The sequence below is a fragment of the Cygnus atratus genome, chromosome 2, assembly GCF_013377495.2.
Source record: "Cygnus atratus isolate AKBS03 ecotype Queensland, Australia chromosome 2, CAtr_DNAZoo_HiC_assembly, whole genome shotgun sequence".
Classification (NCBI taxonomy): domain Eukaryota; kingdom Metazoa; phylum Chordata; class Aves; order Anseriformes; family Anatidae; genus Cygnus; species Cygnus atratus.
This window is the reverse complement of record NC_066363.1, coordinates 105,273,023-105,298,142: the sequence shown is the minus strand read 5'-3', so window position 1 is coordinate 105,298,142 and position 25,120 is coordinate 105,273,023. Positions and strand designations below refer to the sequence as shown.

The 25,120-nt window shown below is 41.4% G+C and overlaps 1 protein-coding gene across 3 annotated transcripts in view; it reads left to right on the top strand.

Moving 5' to 3' along the window:
• Positions 1 to 25,120, top strand: part of GNAL (G protein subunit alpha L) — a 193,281-nt gene that overhangs the window by 165,525 nt on the left and 2,636 nt on the right. For all 3 annotated transcript variants that reach the window (XM_035565382.2, XM_050708486.1, XM_035565383.2), the window contains exons 6-11: positions 14,705 to 14,759; positions 16,930 to 17,003; positions 17,885 to 17,943; positions 18,187 to 18,307; positions 19,187 to 19,317; positions 20,968 to 21,035. In XM_035565382.2, the coding sequence (XP_035421275.1) occupies positions 14,705 to 14,759; positions 16,930 to 17,003; positions 17,885 to 17,943; positions 18,187 to 18,307; positions 19,187 to 19,317; positions 20,968 to 21,035 (508 nt within the window). The remainder of the gene's footprint in view (positions 1 to 14,704; positions 14,760 to 16,929; positions 17,004 to 17,884; positions 17,944 to 18,186; positions 18,308 to 19,186; positions 19,318 to 20,967; positions 21,036 to 25,120) is intronic.

Sequence of the window (25,120 nt, the reverse complement as noted above, 5' to 3'; positions counted from 1 at the left end):
CCTTAGCAATTGTAGATCATGTTTTTATAATGTTAGCCATTTTACTAGAAACAGTGGCATATAATGCACTGGCTCCTTCGTGAAACCTCACTACCAATCCATTACTTTATGGGATTATATTTTCAGCGTTATGCATGGGCATGTCCTTGACAACTAGTGTCTATGCATTACATATACCAAACTTGTGGTGTTAATCAGCAGGACTGTGTTTTGAAGCACAACGTGCAGAAAAGTCTAGCTGGTTCACCCAGTCGGTTCAGCCTGCATCCTGCTTCCAGGCACCTTTCGTGGAATTAAAGCTGCTGTCTTGCTTAAAGACCCTACTTGTTCCATCTGTCAACACAAAGAAGTTTTCTCTCAAAAATGCTTCTTAAGCAAATACAGAGTGTAGCTGGTATATAACGCTGCTTCCTCGAGTACTCTGCCAGGACTGCACCTGGGCTGGAGCGGGCAGGGGGGCCAGGTTGTGGCTTTGTTCCAGCATCCTCATAGGATTATTTAAATTCATTCATGGTGTGTCAAGGAGAAGTATTTAAAACATTATGTGCCACACGAGAAGGTGATACTAGAGCCCGTCTTGTTCCTGGTGGCTGGAGCCGCATTGCACAGGAGCCTGTTAGTGCCAGTGTCTTGCTGTAGACTGAAGACTCCCATAGCTCAAGTGCTGGCAAAACCACTACTTATTGTGGGTTTACATTTATTATATCCTTTTTTAAGCGTGCAACTTGGAAGATATGACGGGGTTCTACAAGGAAGATACGAGGGCAGGAACCGTATTTAAAATTGCAGATTTTAGAAAAATCTGTTTGCAGGTTACCCTCAATAGCAAGATAATTATACTTATGGAGAATCACATGAGCATGATCATTCATCAGGACAAGAAGCAACTTCTATAACTGCAACATGCAGTGCGATGTCACATGTTGGCATCCCATTGCTCAGATTTGGGTGTTTGGAGGTTGGGCTGCACCAAGCAAATAGCTGTGTCTCCATTTGCTTTGAGGGAAAGACCTTCGTTCAGTCGTCCAAAATTCTGTGCGTTACTCATCTTTTAAGCGTATGAGTAGTCCCATTGACTTCCGAGGTCCTGTTGCATTCAATAGGATTACTTATATCCTTATAACTATGCTCATGGGTGAGTCTTTGTAGAATGAAAGCTTCAATTGCACTGAAATTGTTGGTCCCTCTGTATACCTGAAATATTTAACCATTCTGACAAAAGAAAAAAGTCATGCCCCGCAGTCAGAATATCTTGGCATTTGTTTGTATTCACTTATTTTATCTGTATTTGTTCTGCAGTTATTAAAAAATCTTTCTTATCAGTAGCCTCTATGAGAAAATGAGTCACCTTGAAAATGGTGTCACTTTGGAAGAACAGGTCAGCAGTTTTTCAGTGTACTTTTAATATGCTTTAGATTAATCCTAGTCATATTTTTTTTTCCCATTGGCTGTCGGTATACCCAACTTTCGCATTTTGTCTGGAGGGGCAGAGGTAGCTGAGGACGCTTGCAGAGTTTCATAATGAAACCCATCCATAATGTTTTTCAGTTCTGAGACAGGAGGAAACTATAGCAAAGGGCATAAAAAATAATTGGAAATTTCCCTGTTTCCTCACTTCTGTGAATGGGCGTTTGTCCATATAATATTATGATACTGGATCTGTTCAGAAGTGCATTGCAATGCTTGAACTGAATTTACATCAGAGCAGTCCGAGATCTGACATATAACCAGTAAGTGAAGATACGTCTTATGAATGTGTGGTTGCTAATTACTTATACAAGTTTCCAAGGATTTGTGCTGGAGGTATTAATAACACGTAACAAAATAATGAAATTAAAAACCAGGATCAGAAGCAGTTCCTTTAAATGTATTACTTTGTGGGTTTTGAATATGAATAACAGAGACCTTCCAAAAGAAGCTTCTTGCAAAATGGGGAAAGTGTCTGCACCTGCCTAATTGAACAGTGGGTTTTGTTTTCCAAATGCCATCACAGTTATGTTGTAAACACGTACTTTTTGATTTACTTAGCATTTTCGTCAGCCTGGCCCTCTGCAGAGGAAAGTAATTACTTGTTTGAAGGAATCGTGAACTTTGGGTGCTTTGTAGCCTAATGCGGGATAGCCTGTTTCAAGACAGACTTTTGTTGCGAGCAGGAGATCAGTGTTTACCATGCTGGTGTTAGGACTGGATTATCTGTAATCTAATTACGAAGGTTACTAACAATTTGAAGGGATTATAAGATTAACAATTATCTGTGTGATTATTTGATTAAAACAAATGCCAGCAGATTTGGCTGCCATACCTGTGCTCTGGTATTTGGGATCAGAACTCCCATTTATTTGGAAGCATAAAACCAAACAACAACAGCAAAAAACTTTGTGTTTTGATTCTGGTTTTGTGATGACGTTAATTACATGACTAGTCCCTAATTATTCTTTGCTTTATTTACACTGAAGTACAATATACCTTATTGAAAGCAGTTTTGAAGAAAAGCTTTTTAGGTTGTGGGGGTTTTTGGTTGGTTGGTCGTTGTTTTTCCAGAGGAGGGAAGAGTGTTTTTTTTTAAATGCTATGCCTTTAATTTAAAAATTAAGTTATGAGGTATTAGACAGAGACAGTAATTTTGTAGGATCACAGAATCAGAAATTGTTTGTGGCAGCTTCTGGTGCAGGCGGCTTCTGAAGGTCTCCATGAGGAGACCCCACGGCCTCTCTGGGCAGCCTGTGCCAGTGCTCGGCCACCTGCACAGCACACAAGTGCGGCCTGCTAAAGGCTATTCCTTTGCGTAGGGCTGAGGTTTTTGTCTGTAAGTTTGCAGTTTAGGTCTGGTATCGCTTAGTGAAATTTCTCAGATATATTGTTTGAAAAATGTCCAACTTAGAGCGACTGAGAGTTTCATCTCATCGTGGAGCCAAGTTCCCAGAGACTAAAGCAAAAGGTCCTCATTCTTCACAGCCTACCTTAGATCCTTCTGGCACTACCTCTTAAGGGCATGCACACTCTCAAGCAATATTATAAAAAACTTTTATATAAGAATTTGGTTTAATGTGGATTTTCCTGGGAAAAAAAAAAAAGGTCAGGTCTTTTGAGGCCATCACAAAAGTGGTTCTCTCCCTCAGGACAGGTATTGGACACGTTCCTTCTCAGAGCATTTCCTAGAATCTGAGCTGCAACATCACACACTGAGTTTCATGGGAAAAATATTCTGATAAAGAATTTGTTGTTCTAGGAGCCCTCAGCTTTGAACAGGAAAAAAAAAAAAAAAAAAGGCAAAAGGGTAAAAATGCTGCTCCCTTTCTCTCTGAAAATGCTAAGCTTGTACCTGTGCTCACAGCCCCACTGCAGGGTGACCTGCCAGTATATTGTGAACCATGTGTCACTATGTCAACATGTGAGTGACAGTTCCATATTTAGAGAACAAATGATTTCCAAAGCGCTCCTGGTTTTCATTTCCACAGATCACATGAGAGTTGGGAGTGGTGTTTTTAGTCTTTTCTTAAAAAAGAAAGGGAAGAAAGAAGGAAGGAAGGAAGAAAGGAAAGGGGGGAGAGAAGAAAGAAAGAAAATAAAACCTTTTGAAATCCGAACTGACAAGTGGCTTTGGGTTGCTGACATTTTTACCTTATTTATATATTCATTTTCTGTATTTTACAGCTGCTATTGCATAAATCTCCCAAGTTTTTTTCCACTAACTGTATGGGTGGAGAAGACAGATTAGGAAGTTTAACTTCCTTCTCTGTCCCTGTTTTTAGGAGCTTTAGAAGTTGTCCAGGATTTAAACTGGCCTCCCTGGATATTTCAAGTAAACTTTATAACAATTCTCATCTTCCTTGCAGATGTGAATGTGGTACAATGCAACAGCTTCTACAGTGTGCCAGGGCTGATAGAGCCCTAAAGCCTGAAGTCGCTCTCCTGCTAGCACCGTGATATCCTAAGGGGTGGAAATGTAGGGTCAGGGCCCTGCACAAAGGCTTTCAGGTGGCTCCCAGCAGGCTCTCGGGCTGGCTTGGGCCCTGCCGCCGTGTTGTAGCACCAGCACCAACCTGACCCGTGCTGCTCAGCACCCTCCATCCAAAGCTTTCCCACCTCCTGCTGCAGGTGGTGTGCTGGCATCGGCAGCACACCTCTCAGCAAGGAGCCCACGCAGAGAGCCGTGGCTCTCTGAGGATGACCCACAGTGCCAAACCCTCCGTTATCAACAAACCAGCATCCCTTTGCTCCAGCTTTTCATAAACCAGGCCCCCAAACTAACAGCCATGTCTCAGGTACAAGATAGAGCAATTAAAAAACAAGAGCGCAATGCAGTGTTTAAAGTAACTTGAAGCAGGACCTAATCAGGTTGTTGCATAATTGTTTTCCTCATTCCTCAAACTCAGCTCATTGTATTGTTGTTTTAATAGTACAAATGCACTGTACACTGAAAAAAAAACATGGAAAGTTAACAAGAATGAAAGAAATGTACAGAGAGTGCAGAGTTAGGCAAGCTTTTCACAAAGTGCCTTATTAATAGCAAATGTTAGTGTTAATATGACTTCCTGTCAAATGTACAGGTAGCAGGGTTGTAGGGCTAGTTTTGAACACTTAGGTTTTCTAACCCATGTCTTGGTTAAGTAGCTTTAACTATTAAATGGAATTAAGCCAGTAGTTCACAAGTTGGACCTGGTCACTGTGTCCGTACTTACATTTTTGTAGTAACAATTCCTCTCCTCGCTTCAGCTTCATGCCTTCCATCAGCTAACCAAGATAATCGCTCAGCCAAACCGTAGGTGTTATGACCAATTGCTTGAATACATTCAGCGGTTAAATATATCCTGCTCTAAAATGGGCAGGATAATGGTAATTTAATGAAAACATTTCAGCAGCATCATTTGTAAAGATACAAGAACTTTCTTATGAGCCTAATGGTGATGTCTAGCACTTGTATCCACACTGCTAGACCTCTGCTTGGTTCTTATTTTCTCCTGTTCTTACTTTCTCCTGATAATTTCTAAGACAGTTGATCATATACAGATACTTAGATGATACTGTTCTTCATGTATAGCTCTGAAGCATGTTGTGGATGGGAAGCTCGAGATCACACTTAGAGAAGCCCAAATATATTCTGGTATATGGCAAGAAGAACTTTGGGAAGAGCAGGCTTTATCCATCCCATCAAAAGTCCCTGAGAAAGGTTTCCATGCTTCTCAACTCTACTAAAGGGATGTCAAGAGGTCTATATCTGAGCAATGGGTGAAGTGGTTCTTCTGGGTGTTTTGGGATGAAATGATCTGGAACTGCTGGAAGGATGTCATTCTCATCATACTTCTAATACATTAATTTTTCTCTTGCTGTGTAAGTTTCCTTGCCTTGATCATTGACAAGGCAGTATCCTACCTTTTTCAGTAACTGAGAACACGTTGGTGAACCTCTGAAGGGCTGCGCATAGAGTTTGCATCCAGCATGTCCTTCACGCAACGTAAAGGTACGAGAGTGCAGCATTAGAGCTGGGACAAGGAAGAATGAGTGTAGAAGAGAAATGACCTGCCGCTACACCTCATAAACTGGAATAAGGAAAAAGAAATTTTACTGGGTGCCCTACAAGGACTGCTTTAACACCTTCGCTGTTCCCTCTGTCTGGGAAGCTAGTCACTTACCTGACTTTTGCATAGAGCCCTTTTTTCATTTTTCGTAGCTTGTACTGATGATGTACTTCACATCTTAGAAGCAACCCTAGAAAGCTTCACCTCTGGTAGGATGTGTGTTAGGAGCCCTTGTGTTCCTTAAATTTTAGGCATCTACAGGAAGTCCAGATCCTGTCTTATGTCTTGGAGTCTATAACACGTCCTCATGAGAACTGGTTCTGTGATCCAAATGTTAAGTGTTGAAACTAATGCCAGTCCTCCGGCTCAACCCCAGCACTCACCAGGACTCCAGCCATGTCAGTTCTCTGGGTCAAGTCAACACTTGACAAGCACGTGATAGGCAAAAGCAAAAAGCTCACATTTTGCACAAGATTTTATCATATTGTTCATCTCATTTAATGTAACAGAAATGCATAGATCTGAAGAGAATAATAAACAGGCATGTGCTTTTCCTGGCCAGGAGCATTTGCCACCCTGAAGAGTTCACTTTTCTTCATCTGGGTTTTCTGGGGGCTACTAGCATCCTCTTTTTGAGTCATCTGGTTTGACTTCTAGATGTGAGATCTCTTGGCAGCAAGTTCCTCTTGCAGTGAGCTTGGACTGGTGCCACTTCGCTTCTCCTGTTTGAGGATTTTCTGCTTTCTCTTTTATCACCCTCCTGTAGAAAACTCCAGTCAAACTGGTTTTTCCTTTCCGGCAGTCACTGTAGCAGACATTATTCCAAACCACTTCCACTGGAGTAAGTGATCATTAATTTTCAACAACCAGTGCTCTTTCTAACCTGGATTTGGCATTCTTCAGGGCTCACCACACTTATATTTCATATACACTAAGTGTATCCACAGCACAACAATTTTTAAAAACAAAACCATCAACCAGAATATCTAAGTTGCACTGAAATAATTTTTCTCTGTATCACAGCAAGCTAAGCTTGCAAATCACAGGGAAAGCTGTATTTGCAACACCCTGTGAAAATAAATTTTGGTAACTTTGGCAACCTTGTGGTATAAAGTTGATTCTTGTAAACCTGATGCATTTGACAGCTCCAGATATTATCAGGAGTTTTGCCCATAGTTTGGCTTTCTTGAAGATAAAAGTCAAAGTTATTTTTGAAGAATTTAACTAAAGGGGCAGATGTGAGATATTCTGTGCACTTCAGTTAGTGGGATGTAAAATGTAAAACCAAGGTTTTGATATATCGTTATCTCTAAAGGTATATTTTCCAGATTGCAACAGGACAGTTGTTTTTTTCCCCTCTTAACTCTTCTGTTGTTTGAAGAAGTTCAATCTCTTGATTGAGAGAGAGACTCTCATGTAACACTTCTGATGTTTCAGGTATTCTTTACTTCCCTTCCTGAGCTGGTTTGTATACTTGCTGGAAGATACTAAACAGTTATTTCGTTCAGACAGTGGATAAAGTGATCCCTGTCTGTCAAATATCAGCTCAGAAAGCAGGATCCAGATCTCTCCAGATAATGCAATATGATCTGTTTTCAAGCTATTATCTTTTGGTCCTCTGCTCAAAATCGCATTTATAATTACAGAATGCACTCTGTGTAGCCTTTATAGTACAGAACTCAAATCTGTTTCTGCATGGGTATATCTAGACATAAAAAGATTATGAGCCTGGGACTGTCCTCTCACAAGGAAGAAGAATTCAATGGATTCAAGCTGGTGTGAGTGTGGTCAGGAGGAGGGTTTGCCTGTGTCAGTCTACGCCTTCAGTTTTATCAGTGCTTCATGCTTACTTCATGTTTTGCAGCAGTTCAGCCGCTTGCACCCCTGGGAATAAAATGTCTGATCGCACGCAATAAAAAAATATTGTCCTTTGTAAAATAAATAAGTAACCTTTCTTCTTCCTGCTCTCTCTGCCCGTCTTCTTCCCTCTTCTCTGAGATCCCACATAACAGAAGCTGCAGATGATGAGTCTCATTTCTGCTGGAGCCTGTTAACCTTTCTGTGTGAATGACAGTTTTCCAGATTTAAGTCTTAGCCAGTGTTTATGTTAAGAAGAGGGTTAATGATGATCCCCATAGGCCTCTCGCTCGGAAAGCAAAAACATCTGCTAAGCCAAAAAGTGGTTAGTTTGCTAAATTTAGAAGGAAAAAATGCATTTCCCAAAATTCACACTGCTTCTTAACAAATTTAGGGAACAGTGGGGGCAAGCAGTTATGGAAGTCATACTGTTCATTCATTTTGAGTTTAGTTCATGCTTTTTCAATTAGAAAAATAAAATTAGAGCACTATTATTAAGCAGAAGGAAGGTACTAAACATACATCTGAAGCGTTTAATGTAGTTGAACTTTTCATGTATTTGTTTAGGTTAATAGTTGGACACGTGCCAAAGCCTGTGAAGCCTTTCTGTAGAGATGCTCTGCAGTACTTACTGAGAACAGGCTATTGAGCAGCTTAGAAAGAGAGGTTGAAATGGACGTCTGCTAGGAAACTCTCTTAACCAAGCCCATGTACCAGAAGCATTCTTTTACAGGTTTTAGCCATGTTTCTTACCCTTGTCAAACTGGCTTCTGATTGCTGCCAGCTGTCTGACTTGTGGGGGAAGAGTCTCCTGCCGAACTGTGACGAGCCCTCGGCTGTGATAGTCGTGACCTGTCGTTGCTTTTGATGTCTCAGCTAAAGTCATCATCTGTAAATTGCGTTTAAAATAGAGCTCTCCTGCTTCACAGGACTGCTGTGGTGACTTGGCACTTGATGACTTTACCATGTTTTGGGCCATGGCTGGCAGTAGTTGTAGCCATGATAACGAAATAGGCCAGGCATGCGCTTCCCCTGCCAAGCTACTGATACCACTGGTGGGCAGCAGGTAGGTGGACACGTAGATCTGGGCAAGATTCTCACTGCAGAATCAGAAATTGATTGTGGCTGGCAGGTCCCTCTGGAGGCCCCCTGCCCCAGCCCCCTGCCCCAGCAGGGCCACCCAGAGCAGGGTGCCCAGCACCACGTCCAGGCGGCTTCTGAAGGTCTCCATGAGGAGACCCCACGGCCTCTCTGGGCAGCCTGTGCCAGTGCTCAGCCACCTGGGGGTCCATCGCTCTCCTGGGGTCCATTGCAGCATGTTCACCACTCTTTCTGAAGCCCATCCATCGCACTGACAGCTCCCACTCTGGGGAGACAGCTTCTTGGAAACCCAGGCGTACCAGGCAAACTTGTCCTGCCCACGTACCGGTCACACCTGGTGGCCAAGCAGCCATCCTGTCAGTGGTCCTTGGTGGGCTCGGGAGCAATCCGGCTCCAGCTGCCCAAGCAGAGGGCTGGCGACAGGCTTCAGACCACAAATCCTTAAACTTCACTGGCCCGTTAGTGCGCCAGCTGGTTTCAGGCACAGTTGTACTTTGCTCTCACTCTCTGCCTCAGCTTTAACCTTTTCGTGTCCTGGCTGTAATGATTTCCTGGCTAGCGGTTACACATGGGTGCAAATCTGTTTCTCTGGGCAAATCCCACATTTTTTCTAGCCTGCAGGCCCCTGTGTTTGAGAATACATGAAAAGATGAGGAAAAAAACATCGGTTTGTGAGAAGGCAAGGGGTTACCGACATAAATTGCAGAGATCTTCATTAAATTCAGACTCTGCCTGTGTTTCAGTGGACCGTCACTGTGAGATGTGGCCGATCTTCAGTCCTCGAGCACTGTTCCAGCAAAGAGGCCTCAAGCGTAAGGCTGCAGCCTGCCCGGGCGCAGCGGGGAGGGAGCGTGATTTAACAAATGCTGCCCTCTGCAGTCTCCTCTTCTGCGCCTCAGATCCATCCTGCATGCGGCTTTACGTCTATTTTTTTGAAAGCCCGATTTTTAATCTCCCTTTCCAAATACATTACACCCACATGAGAGGCTGAAGAGACGGTTTTAGCGAGTTAGTGTTGGTATTGAAATAGGAACAAAAGGGAAGTCCTGGGAAACCGGCGCTCTTAGGAGATGCCAAAAATACACATCAATCAATACCAATACCTAAATATCCAACGCTTTATAAATAAATATAAAATTTCAGTAGCATCTTCAGTGTTTGCGCTGGCTGTTTTTCTCTACACCAGCTTAAGCTGCAGTCGGTCATTCAAAATTAGAAAGAGATGTGTGATCCGGAGTGGATTCAAGACGGATTTCAGCCTCCCTGCGCTCTCCGCCTTGCAGCGCGTTCAGTGCTGCACTCAGTCCCCATGGGAGACGGCTGCGGAGCCATACGGAGGGAGCGGGCAGGATGCTACCAAATGGAAGCCGTATGGTAAACATAGTGCCTATTTAAACTTGTCAGAAGAATCCTCAATGATTAGATTTTACCAGTGTCTTTTGAGGGATTTCTACTGATATCTTCAGTAAATGACTTACGAAAATTAATCCTGTAGGGGTTAGATTACTGGGGGCTATTTTCATCAAGTCTTTCTCAGTTACCAGGAAGCACATCAGAATAATGTGAGGGTGCTTGAAGCCCAGCCGTGCAGCCTAAGGTATGCTCCAAACCAGAAATCCATAGCTTCCTATTTCAAATACTGCAGAAGGCACTAACAAGTTTGTAATCCCTTAGCTGATTAATATATATATATATATTTTTTTTTTAATATCACATCTTCATTTTGTCTCTGATAACTGCAGCAGGGAAGAAAAAAAAAAGTATTTTTTTTCAGCTCACTAGAGAACTGGGATAGCTGAGTTATTACAATCCAAAGACAGGGAATTCGAAGTCCTGGTCTTGCTTTATTTTGTGTAGTAGAAGTATAGGTGTTTCTGCTGGTTTTGGGGGCCTGACCCTTAATGCAAAGAGTTTGGAAAGCCCTCAAAGGTCCATCAGAAATGTAAAGGTTTGCAGACCCTGACAACTCACCTGAGAATAAATTAGAGAATCTTCATTCTGAGAACTTTAAGCTACAGAGTTACCATTTTACCTTCCTCTTTTAAAGAGAAGAGTATTTTGATTTGAGTTCGATTTCTTGTTTTCCACAGCATCTTTTTGATACAAGGGCTTTGAAATGTTAGGGAGAGAGCAGAAAAAAACGGTTGGGGTAGAAAAAGATGTATTAAAATGTGTAGTTCATTATATTGATCTGCAGTTTAGCACTTATCTTTCCAATTCTTGACTGTCAAAATACAGTTATAAATATAGCATGTTTTTTGTGTCTATAGTATTATTCTCAAGACATGATTTTCTATTAATTGTGATTTTGTTTGTGGGGTCAGAATATCTGTACAGAACAGCATAGTGATTTACCCAGTGAGAAAAGGATTTTCATGTACGATTACCTCCTCTTTATTTGTGCATTTATGAATCCTTTTTCCAGAAATTCTTGTATAGCTGCTAATGCTGCTGAAATTGCCATGGTTTTTCAAGAGAATAATGCTTATTGATAGTTCCCACATGCACTGGCAGGCACATCTAAAACCTGTACTTTTGTGTTCATGGCTTGCATAATATAAAATGTAGAGATTGCTTGTCAAACTAAGTGTCAGCTGGGTTTCCTAGGAAACTCACTGAAGATATTTATAAAACTACAGATAGGTTTAATAATAGATATAATAATGTCAGTAGCTCGTGATTGTTTCTTTTTTTTTAACTTTATCAGTCCATTTTTCTTTTGCTTTAATTTGTTGGCAAATCAAACCACTGCATTTCCAAACTGAGCAGTGAAGACCTTCCTTCCAATATCTTGCTTGGTTTATTTAAAAAGTTTTTTGTTTTTTGTTTTTTTTTTTTTTAAAAAAGACAGTTTGTGCTGTTCCACATCAGGATGTGTGGACCATCCTACCGTAAAATTAAGAAGAACCTAAGTGTTGTACTGATTTTCAGACTGAATCCTGCATAAATAAAACCACAATTGTGAACTAGAAATATAAATATTAGATCACGTTATAGCTGTATTCACACTTGAATTGAATGCATGAGTTTAAAGTTCATTGCACTTACATGCAAAGCAGTTACTGCAGAATTAACATCAATCCTGAGCACAGGTTTCTATAAAAGATGCATAAATAGAAGACCTGTCAGGATTGTAAAAAGACACGGTTCTGTGAAAATAATTCTATCCTTGAGCTGAAAAAAACATGAGCTAAAAAGAGCTAAAAAGAGCGAATTGGTGATGCTGGTGTCCATTTTTATACATTTTTCTGCTATTGTGTTTTCCTCACGCTGATCTTTTGAGTGGAGACGTAGGAGCTGCCCCAGCTGAGAGGAATCTTTGTATTTTAAGCATTGCAAATTGAATTTTTAGTCATGTAAATGCAAAATTTGCTGGGGTGTATATATGGATATATATATATATATATATATATAAGAATGTACATTACACCAGAACATAATTATTAGAGGCATTTGGAATTAGTAGAAATTAATGTTCTTTTGAAAAACAATTTAGAAGAGTGAGTCCGGTTTTCACATTTTAATACAGTAATGAGGATGAAGCTAGTGTGTTTAGTAATGAGGCAGTACTGCCTCCTTATCTCATCTGGAATCCATTACTTGAACCTACTATATAAATTTGCCTGTCAGAGCTATTTTTTGATACTGTGCTAATTAGCCAAGTAAGGAGCTTATTATGAAGGATGTTCAGGAACTGATTTTCTTTCCAAAAAGTCAGAGTATGGCTTTTTATGTTTCAGTGTCTAGAAACCTCAGTGCACATTCAGAGTCCTTCCAAAAGAAATCCTAGGAAAGCTGTCCATCACGACCTTATGAAAAGCTACGAAATTTAGCCCAGTCATGTGCTGATTTATTGGGTGCCAGTGATAGCAAAGCAGCTTGATACAGCAGGATGGCAGTTAAAACTGTAAATCACTGCATTCATTTCATTGTAGATGACGTGTGGCCAGCAAACTTAGGAACAGAAAACATGGCTATCTAAACAGATGTTTTTTAAGCACAGGTGATTTAACAGAGCGCTCTCTCTCTTACCTGTGGCATTGCCACTGAGGATGTTTGAAATATATTCTATTACTTGGAGGAGGCTGACAATTTCTAAATGGAAGATGACTTGGGCCGATACATGGCACATAAATGCAAATGCTAACAATAACCTTCCTGGAGTGCTTGTAGAGGAGAGAGAGGTGTGCACTGGTACTAAATATCATGTTATTTAATCATTTTGGGTCAGCGCTACCAGCGTGGCCTTGGTGTCGGAGAGTCAAGATGTATCACCTGTGGTTTATAGATCAACTCCAGAAGTTATGCTCCTGCAAGAAAAATGCTGATGCATGTTGTCTCGTGGGGATTGTGATGGAGTCGTGTTTGTGCACAAACACTCACCTCTGTCCACAGCATTAACCACATCAAACTGTTAAGAAATTGAACACAAAACTTCATGACAGACTTGGAAAAACAGGAATGCTGCCTCAACGGCCTCGCTAAGGACAATGACTGTTTAGGAAGAGGTGCAGCTTGGAGGCATTGGGGGGTTGTTGATTTTTGCCATCCTTTTTCATCTTACTGCGTGCTGTGAGCTTGAGATGAGAGCTGGGTTAACGACAAGTATGCCTGTTAAAAACACATCTCTCCGCTCCAGCATCTGCGTTAACTGCGGGGGTAACAAGTAAAACTTGGTTCGATCGCTCCTCAGGGTGAGGAAGACATCAGAGCAGAAGGTTCTGCTGAATACGGCTGCTGTCTAATGGTGACTGTGGCTAGCTCTAAAGATGCACTTTTACATCTGTATGTAAGTTGATGGTTACTTTTGGTGAGGGAGGAGGTTTAGGGAAAAGATTCTTTTTCTTTCAAGTTTGTTCAGGATCATTTTGTAATTAGGCACCCCTCGTGTTGTTGTATAAAAAAGTGGTTTTTAGATGCATTGTTCAGACATCACACCTTGATGGTACAGAAAGAAAAACTGCATATTCTAACTGTACTGGATTTTTTTCCCCTGTTATAACAATGGGGGTTCAAAAAGGAAAAATAGTATAAGTAAATATATACGCGGCATATTTTCTTTTCCTTTCAGCTAGTATCCGTGGGAAAGTACTATGAGAAGTACAGTCAGGCTTTTAGGGGGTATTTTTTCAACTGGTCAGTGTGTGTGACTCTTGTGTTAACAGTGAGTCACATTGCCAGGCAAGAGTTCACTGTTTTTACTTCGTTCCCACTGCAATTAAATAGATTCCGCATGCACACCCAAGTAAAATTGGGAAAAAAAAATGCCAGTTGATAAAGAAATCTTGATAATATTGTAGCAGGATGAGTCAGCCAGTGGGGTATTCACTGCCAAATACCAAATAACAATGCAGAAATTCAAGAAAGCTTCTAAGTCATACAGGCAGTCCGGGAAAATGAGCCATCTGGGCTCACACAAATCTAAGAAATGGGTGAAAGTGAGGGAGGAGAACCTGTCTATTTTAGTTCTACATAGAAAATCCCATTTTTATATCCTTATTGCTGCTATTCTAACGTACTAGGAAAGAAATAAAGCTCAAAAAGATCTTTAAAATAATTGGAGATGTCATCCCCCTTTTTTTCTGGTTCCCTTTCCTCTTGCTCTTCTCTGCAGTTGTGTTTCACCTCATGGATTTCACTGAGTTTTGGCAATGTAAACAGGCAGACTGGTTAACCTCCATTTTGTGCAGTTTTGCTTTCCAGTTCTTATGCTTTAGTTGTAGTGTTCAGGGGAAACATTTCAGGCCAAAGCTCCTTGTATACATTAACGAACATTTCTGCTAACATTGCTGAGACTGTAATCAACATGACATTATGCTAAGCCAGCTAGATAAAGGAAACCCTTCTCCCCATTTTCTTTCTAAAAAAAACCCAGAATCTTGTTTATGTTTAAGCAACCTCATAATGTTATGACACATGGATAGACTTGGTATTTTTTTAGTGGACGTCACAAAATTGTGACATTTAACTGCATTTGGACTGCTTGAGAGTACCGCATAATGGTAAGTGTAAAAGCAACATACTGAAGCAAAGTCTAGGTAAAGAGATTTTTGGCTCAGAAATTAGAACCCCAAGCAATGTAAGTAAAGCATTGGGCTCATAGCTTTACTATCAGACTTGTGATTTTACTTTGCAGCTGAAATCTAAACCGGAAGAGGTAGCATGAAAAGCGCTATACTAGACAGGATTTTACATATCTAAGTGCATGTTTTTTTTTTCTCTTCCAGCTTTTTAGAAAGAATTGACAGCGTCAGCATGGATGACTACACACCCACAGATCAGGTTAGTGTAATGGGATAGGGTCTGAACCAAGTCACCCATTTGTATGAATTCTTTGGGTAATTTAGTTTAGTCCCACCAGCAGCTGAAATACGCCATGCCACATACTATCAAAATACAGTCTAGCAGTTTAAGTAACGGGAGTTAAAGAAAAAGAGGCTTTTCGATGGGGGTAAGCTTGTATTTTACTGTTGTTACATGCAGGTTGGTGATTCCTGTAATATGTCTGTTATTTCTCCTTGCCTTCCGTTCTGTGTTCCACAAACAAAGCAAACAAAACATAAATGTAAAAGCCTACAGTTTCCATCACCAGCCTTCGCTACACAGAGGCAGTGTTTTATTTCAGCGGTGGAGGTGATGGAAACCCGAAGGGAGGCGTCCCGTGTCCATCAGCGGGGTCCTTCAGGGACAGCAGCCTGCAGTGGGTCCAGTATCCAAATTCAGCGGGGAGCACCCACAGCAGCAGCAGACCTTATGGATTTCCCTGCAGGCATAGAGACACCTTCTTTCCAGTCTGTGCCTGTCTCCTGTGGGCAGAATAGTTTCCATTTAAGCCTTACTCGCAGGACATGTGAAATGATGCAGCCTTGGCGTGAGAAGAGGCTTCGGCATGTTGCATGGCTTCAGCTGGCTTCCCTGAGCTCAGGCTGCCTGGTTTCCTTGGGCAGGTCATCTCCTCAGCAAACTTACTCAGAGGCTGTTAGTTTTCAGTGCCAGTATCCTGCTATCATCTAGTAGTCTCCATCAAGATTGCAGGCCACGTGGTAAACTGCAAATACTCATAGTAAAAGAGAATCCCTACACCGGATAATTCAGTCTAACTACCCAAGGGGTATGACGGGTGGATGCTCTTAAAAAAATAAAGTAAAACTGTCGAATCTCATTGTGTAATCAGGGACTGAAATTCAGAGAAATGAAGTGACATGCCAGGGATCACACAGGGAAGTATGTGGAGCAGAACCTGTACGTTCAGACCTAGTTCAAGTCTATAACCATAAGCCTTTCCGATTACTCTGACAAGTATCCTGAAATAGAAGGCAATAAAAAATAATACGCATTGTACTATAAGCTGAAACTCATGTAGTCGACCCGATATAGAATCAATTATTAAAGCCCTCAGGACGTTTTCAGACAAAAGTGGTTGCAGTGAGATTTACTCCATGTAGACCCCATGGCCTGACCATAGCATCAGTATTGCTCAGCTGGAGAGAGAAGTCAATGAAGCAAAGGTTCATTTTTACTTTTATTATTTATGTTAGCGTTGCCCTGTATTTGTTCTTGCGAGGCCTTTCTCTACCTTGAGCAGCCATTTGTCACAGGAGGATTTGCTCCGTTATTTAGCTGTCTCAATTTTTTTTCCTGACGTTTCCTTTGGGAAGAAATGCCCTATGTCTCTGAAGATCAGACGAGGCCTTCGGTGTTTGGCAGGCAGAAAACTTCTGCTCCAGCAGCAGTGCTGGATAGTGAAGGTTAAAAATCCTGCTAGTGATGGTAATGGCACAGGGAGAGCTAGCTGCTTCAGGTATGCATCATAAATTGCTCTTACCTACTTCCTTTGAGAAAGCAGGAATTTATATTTTTTTAATTATTAAAAGAATGTTATTTAAGTGTAAAGTACTGCTAGCATGAAAAATAAGAAAGAAATGCCAAATTCACCTGCAGCCTAAATTCTGTTCCCCTGTGCACTGTAATAGAGCTTTAATTACTTAGTCACAAGCTATTATTTCGATAGGATTCCTGTCTCATTCAGTACAAAAGAGGGCAGAATTAAGGTTGCCTGGGCAACTGTAAATCTGGAGTTTTCTAACATTTGAATACTTGACTTTACAACATGAACAACATATTTTTCTTAGTTTTATGTAACTTCAGAATTCATTATCCACATCACATATAAAATTATATGATAATCAATTATTGGTTTCAGTGTGCACTAAGGAGAACACAGATGGGGTATTGTTCTGCTTCCAGAGTATGCACAAGCCAAATTCAGAGATGTTGTTTGTGTATCTACCGTGTCAGTATGGACAAATGCGGGTTTACCAACAAGTCTGATTGAGCTCTAATTAAATGGAACATCTAAGACTTTTCATGGAAAATATTATTGCATGCATTTAGAAAGAAAATTAGGATAGAAAAAAATGTCACTAATCAGCTTCCGTGTTCTCATTTCCAGGACCTATTAAGATGCAGAGTTTTGACATCAGGGATTTTTGAAACAAGATTTCAAGTAGATAAAGTAAATTTCCAGTAAGTCTATTAGTAATAATTTATGATTATCTTACTAATCCTTAACAACTCAGTTCAGATGTCTGTGTTCGTCTGTTCTTGGTAAAGTGAGGTATAGGGAGGGGGTAAGGACTGTTTGGTTTAGTTTGTTTTTTTAGCAATTTCAATAGGTCCCAGTCAAATTGCCTCGTACTTCATTAAAAAAGCTGATACTAGTCATGTATATTAATGCTGCTCTCTCATGGGGCTGTTTTTACCAACTGGTTTGTTGATAGAGCACTGTAAACTCATAAAATACTTCTGGGGTAAGGTCTCACAGCACTTGGTATCTTGCCACAAGTCACAGTTGGTGTAGTGCAACAAAGACAGTTAAATGTCTTCCTTCTTCTGGAGGGCTGCAAGCTCTGTGTCTCAAAATCTTACTAATTTGCATTAATTTCTGTTGAAACACTCCCCATCGGGCTACCTCCACTCACTGTTTCTCACACAAAAAGGTGACAGTTCTGATGGACTGAAGAGCTGCCTGTGTCCTCCTCCTTGTAGACAATGCACTCTCTCCACCATGCTTCGAAATATGATGAAACCTGTGCTTGTTTGTAATGCAGTAGCCCCAACCATACATGTCACATGTGTTTCTGCACACCAGAAAGGCCAGCACTTTTCCTGGAAAAAGAGTATTTCTCACTTTATGGTAGCGTTCTCCTGGCAGAGCAGGGCAGGTGGAGTGGTGCAGCGCTGTGACATGCAGCGCAGCATCCGCAGGTCTCTCTCCCCTTCAGGCAGTACTTCAGTGCCACTGTCCTTGGAGCTGTCAGATTCATAAAACGAACACTTGTGCTGCATGCTTCATGCGACTTTCCTAGTGCACATGAGTGATATAACATCCTATGGCTTTTTAACAGCATGTTTGATGTAGGTGGCCAGAGAGACGAGAGAAGAAAATGGATTCAATGCTTTAATGGTAAGTGAAAATATTCCATGGTTTTATTTTGAATATACTCTGCAGTGTGAGCAGCTTTGTATTTATATCATTTTACTTACACTGAGAACGTAGTGCGTCACTAATACAGAAATCCAATGTTATAAATATTTTCTTCAGGTGTTTGGGGCAATTCGGGGAGTGATGGTGGTATTACCCCGAGGTGTATGTGCTGCAGTAACAGAGTTTCTTTTTCCTCTCCTTTCTTCTGTGTGCTTTGTCCAGATGTCACGGCTATAATCTTCGTTGTGGCTTGCAGCAGCTACAACATGGTAATAAGGGAAGACAATAACACAAACAGACTACGGGAATCCCTGGACCTTTTCAAAAGTATCTGGAATAACAGGTAAGATATACCTCTTTCTTCACCCCCTGCAAATTTAGCTACATTTCAACTCCCTGCAAATTAGGACTCATTTTACCAAGTACTCGTATAGACTATCAGAAAATGTCCAGGTGGGGCCAGGTCACGGGGTGCACACGCAGTGACACACATTGTTTCGCCACCGCTGCCAGAGTGACACGTAAATATGAAACCAAATAGGAGTCTGAGTATGTTCCTAGCAGAGAATAAATTAAAACGATACATAAGGTAATTAAAAGTTTTAGCACACACACCTCACAATGCTTTGCACTGAGAGCTGACTGAAGGTAAAGTGAGGAGAAGCATTAAGTGAGGTCCCAAAGGTACATTGTCACAGTGATGGCTAGGCATTAATTGGGGAAGAAGAAGGATTATTTACTTTTGATTCATCAGGTGTCATACAGGTCATCCTAGCAGACAGGATATTTCTGTGGATGAGCTATTGGTTAAGACAGAGCAACTGGGAGAACACAGTTTTCCAGCCTTAGTCTCTTGCTTCAGCAAAACCAAACAAAGTAGACAGAAATGTCAGTTTTTGGACTGTGGTGCTTTCAGGAACCATCATCATTTTCCCAACTTGATATCAAAAGGATAGTTTAGAAAACAATGTTTGAAGACTGTTCCTTTCAGTGATGTCTATTGGAGATTTTATAAATTTATATACAGATCCTATAAATATATCCACCAACACAGATATAACTCAATTGAAATAATAATTTTAGATCTCTTTTTTTTTTTTTCTGTAGAAGTAGGTTCCAAATACCCCATGCAGAGACAGTCCATAAAATTTCCATTGCTGTGATATGTTTTCTTTGATTAATGTGTCGGAGATAACCCAAACATTTGGTTTGTTTTTGACAGGTGGTTACGGACCATTTCTATCATTTTGTTCTTGAATAAACAGGACATGCTGGCTGAAAAAGTCTTGGCAGGGAAATCAAAAATTGAAGATTACTTTCCTGAATACGCGCATTACACCGTACCTGAGGATGGTAAGTTTTTTCACCACTTCAGGGCTTTGGCTAACTGGCATAGCCCAGTCTGCAGCACCTCTCTCTGTCTCTGTCACACACACAAATTCACAAACACACAGCTCTTTCACATGAAATGTTACAGGAATGTGCAAGGCAAAGCAGCCTGCTCTGCCCTGTGCTGTCCAGGCTCCTGGGTTTGTGATCAAGTGAGTGTTACACCTGTTTCATACCAGGCAGACTGTTTGCCAAATACTTCAAGTCTGTGTCTAGCAAAAGGAGTAAAACTTGCACTTCACGACCACTAGCCTCTGTTTTAGCCAAATGACATTTTCCCTGCCACATGGCTTGAGGTGACCTGTCAGAAAAGGCTTACATCCTCCACTCACCATCAACAGCAGCCTAAGTTATGGAAGTGAAAATAATAAGCTATTTTCACCTTCCATTCAGGTCTGGAATTTCAAGAGTATGATACTGAGTTTCAAGTGCAGAGGATAAATAAACTTTCCTAAAATCTGAGTTAACCTGGCACCAGTTTTATAACCCTAAGGACTTTCAGAAATCTTTTGTCACTATCAAACAAATATCTCTCCCAGGCATACACTCCATATATACACAGAGTTTGGGTAAAATGTTAAAATCAACATTTTCCATAGTAAGCAAGTTGTCAGGATAAAGTTGCTTTTCATGTTTCTCAGTGGGATTTCACAGCAGATATCCTGACTGATCCAGAATATTTACATATGAAGCAGCTCTTTGTCTTTAACCCGTAGTTGTTCATTTATTCTCTAATTTTAGACCACGTTATTTAAGGTCAGCAGCACTGAACTCCTAAGATGCCGCTGGTTATGCAGCTGCTCTATGTTTATGCCTACTGCTGTAGATAAGAGTAGAAAATGTTTCCATATCCCAATAAATTTTTTCCTTTACGATATTATGTTTATTAGCATTTGATGTGGTATCTTAGTTGAGGAGAAACCACACCAAAGGGAAATGTATAGATTATCTCTTCACTGCATTGTTTGATTTTTACACTTAGAGTAAATATAGTTGTTACATGGTCTAGATAGAGATGACTTCATGACGAACAACTAGTATCAAGGAATTAGCCTCCAGTTCAACAAGAATTTAATCTCATACATTTAAGTGGCAATACATCTAAGAATTCTGCTGACTTGGGGCCTGGAAGAAAAAGATACATTTTAAAAGAGCTTTTAATACTATGACTTTTTTTTCAAGCGTAATCTTGCTCTGGCCATTTTTAAACCCAAATCCCTGTCTTCAGAATCTTTTCTTACAGAGGTGCTCGCATGTTGCACAAATCAAATAGCTCAGCTGCTTTTTCTAGTCAGATTTTCTGATAAACTTCAAACCCTAACCCCCATTTGGTTTGCTTTTATGTGAACAAACTTATGGATGTGAGTAAGCCTCTTCATGGTACGACCAATGAGGCTTGCACAAGTTTCAGAAATTTTCAGGACCCTGAAAGATGTTTAGAAGTTTATTTCAGATTTTACAGTATGCTTCCATTTTAGAACTGTGTATCAGGAGTCTCCTGTGGCTTTAATTTCTGTATTGAAGGACTACTTCCTCCTTATTAAATCTTTTATTATGAAAAACAGGATTGTTTGGTTTTCATGTTTCTGATGTAATTTATTTTTAATTGAACAGCAACACCAGATGCAGGAGAAGACCCCAAAGTCACAAGAGCCAAGTTCTTCATCCGGGATGAATTTTTAGTGAGTAATTTTGATCTTATGTATGATTCTATCATAGGAAATACTGGCAGATGGCATAGTTTATTTAGGGAAAACTGACGGGGTTTTGCAGAAAGCTAAAAGGAGAGGAGCATGTCTGGCAATTCCCTAACTCCTTTCATCCGCCCATCTTGCGGAACTTTCTCCAGCGCTCGCACATTTTTATGCCCGTTTAATACAAAGTCACCTGCCTTGCAAAGTACCTCACAACAAGTAGGTAGGAGCTGGAAGCAGGTGTCTGGCTGCCAGCTCGTTGCCAGGCTCACAGTGGGTGCCGCCGGCGTCACACTGTGCTCGGGAAGGCAACGCCGCAGACTATTTCCATTGCAAATTAGTGAGATTTCCTGTGGTTGGCTTTACCTGTAAGATGCCACTGACTGTTGCCTTGAATGGTTATTTTGCATGTCAGTCCAGTCCGTGCCCAAGCCAATCAGCTTTTGTTTTTTTAACCTGCAGTCTTCCAAGGGCTTTGGCAGTGTTTAGCTGGCAAGAGGGAATGAACGAGAAAGCAGATTTTGTCCTTAAAAAACAATTGTTGACTCTGTTGTGCGAGTTAGGAGGTTTGCCTCGCCCTACTGAGGAATCAGTAAGGAAGCTGACTTGTTTGGTCACAGTTATTTTTGTGATTAAGATTTCCTCTGAAGCTGGAACCGAAGAGGTATTATCTACATATCACAGATAACAGGCAATTATCAGTCACACAATCACAGCCCAGCATTCCTACCAGAAACAGGGGCTTAGTCCAAAATAACTTATGGTTTCAGTCATATTGAGTCATTCCAACCCTGCAAAGTAGTAACGGAGACCAGAACTAAAGCTTAGCACTTTAAATCTTGCCCTACTTACAGAAACTATATGGGGGTGTTCGCGAGAACAAGTGTAATCATTAGCATTAAGAATTTTAAAGTCATGCATTTGAAAGTATTGTTAGGATTTACAGCTGTTGAATCAACAACTGAGAAAGAAGCAATTAATTATGTTCACACTTCGGGGATTTCCACTCACTGCCTTAACCTTCCGGATTACGAGGAAAACCATCAGATTGCACTGCACTGAAATAAGAGTTACCAAAAAGAGCACTTCGAGCCAAGTCTCTCTGGCAGTAATACCGACACGCTGTGAGGCAGACAGCGAGGGTGTCCAGTTCAGAAGGAGGGTGAAAGAGAACCAGGTTAGAGGAAGAGCAGGGTGAAACTCCCCGCCTTTTTGTTTCTTCATTATCCAAAAAAATACATCAAGGGCGAGATCTTTACCTGCGATGACTCACGTGCGTTATATAAAGAGGCCACCTACGGAGCGGGTAGGGAGGGAAGGGGGTGTAGGCATTGCAACCACATAAAAAAACAACCACAGAGCTGCAGAGGCCCTTTGCAGCCGCGGGTGCCATGGGTTTGGGGTGCAGGAGCAGAGTTTGGGCTGGGACCAGCACCTGCCAGCAGCTCCCGAGGCTTGGGCATGGGGCCAAAACAGCTTCTCCCCAGTGCCACCCGTGCACTGTAGGCTTGGCAGAGAGCATCCCCTCCGTAAGCAATTCTTGTGTTTCTCTCTCCTGGTTTTGTGCTTTGTTTTTTTCAGCTTTAAAAAAAAAAATAGAGAAACGTAGTCATTTGAACAGTTACTTTAAACTTTTCGGCAGTTTGAAAGGGAAGTCTTGCAAGTGAGGTGTTTCTGGTCAGGTAAGGGGGCTGAAGAGCCTGAATGTGCCTGGTTGGTGGTGGCAACAACAGGGCCAAGCAGGGACAGAGGTTGGTGCTCAGGCCAAGCAGAAATAGTCCTGGGGAGAGGCTGTGGTTTTGGAGAGGGGGGTACAAGAGAAATATACACAGCATACAGACTGGGGAAGGGGTCTCATGTCCTTAGCCAGGTGAAAGGAAGAAGAGGTGATCATTTTCAACCTGCAGATAAGTGTAAAAACATACCCAACAAATACAGCTACAAGGTAACATATGAGTATTAGGAAGGCAAAATGCATTGGCTGCTAATTTCAGAATCGGTGTGGCTGCCCGTGGTGTCTGCTGGCTTCAGCAGGAGGTCGGCTGCGAGCACCGATGAAACCAAAGTCATTAATTTTTAACCAGGGAAAGCACTGGGTGAGGCCTGGCAGGAAGCACGCTGCTGCTGCAGGGCTGGCAATCCAGCTCTGCTTTCGACCATGGCGTTTTCTCTCCCAGGCAGCTCTCGCCACTTGCCCCAGCTGGTGACAGCATCTCCCGTAGCAGGAAATGTGTTTTATAGGAAATTCTCCTTCCTTTTGACACAGGCTGAAGGTGCAGGCACATCCTTTCTCCTCCCAAGCTCTCCGTACATCCTTTCTCCTGCCAAGCTCTTTTGAACTCATTGTTCAAAACACTCCCTATCCCAATTTTGGTGTTTTGTACACAGGATTCTCCAGCTGGTGATGTTTTATTTTAATACATCCCCGGTATAAAGGTAACACCCTGTAAAACATTGGCCTGGCTCCCCTGGTTCATTCTGGTTTTTAAAAAGTTTTATTTTGGAATTGCAGGAGCAGCTGTTCGAATACACAGGCTGAGCTTCCTCGACTAGTGTGCTTGGCTCCTCACTGAAAACTGTTTGCCATCCCCACCCCTGGAGTACAGGGACACTGATATTAAGCATTCCCTCTTGTGTTCTAGGAAAGGAAATGTTCTCCCTTTGCCCCAGAGCATATTTTTCCCCTCTGACCTGGTGCTGAGTAAAACTTCAGATTGAGTTTTGAGTGGGGTGAAAAATCTCTCATACATCCTAAAATGAGAGAACTGTCAGGGGACAAAGACAACTAAAATCTTAAAAATTGTCTTCTTTGACATGCTTTATATGTAGCCAGGTATCACCAGAGCACTGAGGGCAGCTTACTGCCCTGTACTTCAGTGGAATGATGCTGTGGCTGTGCACGATAAGCAGGCACTCCAGGAAAGAAAAGTGATTTTAGTGAAACAGAAGATGGAGCAGTAGGTCGGAAGGGTTTCAGTCTGATCACCCTCTTGCATCCTTACAGTACATAACTGCTGTATGCATGTCGTGCAGAGATGCTAACGTGCCTGTTACAGCGTGCTGAGACTGTGCTGCGTGAAGGAAGTGCACTGGAGGGGGCGAGGGAAGCACAGCAACAGCAGCTGGAGGCTGCGTAAACAGATGTAGCTCTCAGAGCAGAGTGAAGAGTTGAGGATCCTGCAACAGCTCAGGGCTGAACTCGCCAGGGCTTCTAATTTAAGAAGGAAAAAGCGCTGCAGCAGTTGGAAGGCAGACTGGACCGTCAGTTTGGGGCCAACTTTTTTTCCTCCAAGGAAAAAAAAAACAAAAAATAGTACCTGCTCTCTCACTGCAGTATGAGTGGCATTTTATCACCTTCATATAGATCTGCAGGGAACAACGATGTAAAGCAGCTGTTGCATCAAAAACAGAAACACTGCTGCACTTTTTAATGTTTCTAATCATTGTTAATTTCCATGCACGCCATCATCTTTCCAGCCCTAAGGGTCTGATTTCCTCCAAACTTACAAGACAATGATCTCCCCAAACAATTCTGGGAGACTGTGTCCTGCCTGTGTCCTGCAGGTGGAAAAATACAGTCAAAATTGTAATTGTTTCAGAATTTTGCCACCATTGAAGTAGTTCATAAAACTTTTCATTTCGTTATTATTTTATGTACTTCATGCTTCAGATATGGTCTGAACATCTTACCCATCAGTTGCACGGGTTATTAAATTAATATGTCTCATGAGGGTAATCCTTGAACTAGATACTGAGCGTAGCTTAGTAAGAAGAAAATATTTTTTAATACGTATTTAAAAGCCCTCTGTTTAATTAATGCCGAATATCTAATTTTACCTGCAAATATCTGCAACTTCTTACTGCTCTATTTATGTAAAACACTGCTTCTAAATGCCAGTAGTTTTGCATATCTTCAGCTGGACACGCTTAAAAACTCAATCCCACATGTAAAATAAATCACCGTATTAAAAATAAACAGTGTAGCCAGAGAGAAAAGACCATTGCCTTTTGTTGTTTAGCCATTATAATTTGTATTAAAATTCTGAAAAGATTTACAAAAAGGTTTATCCCAA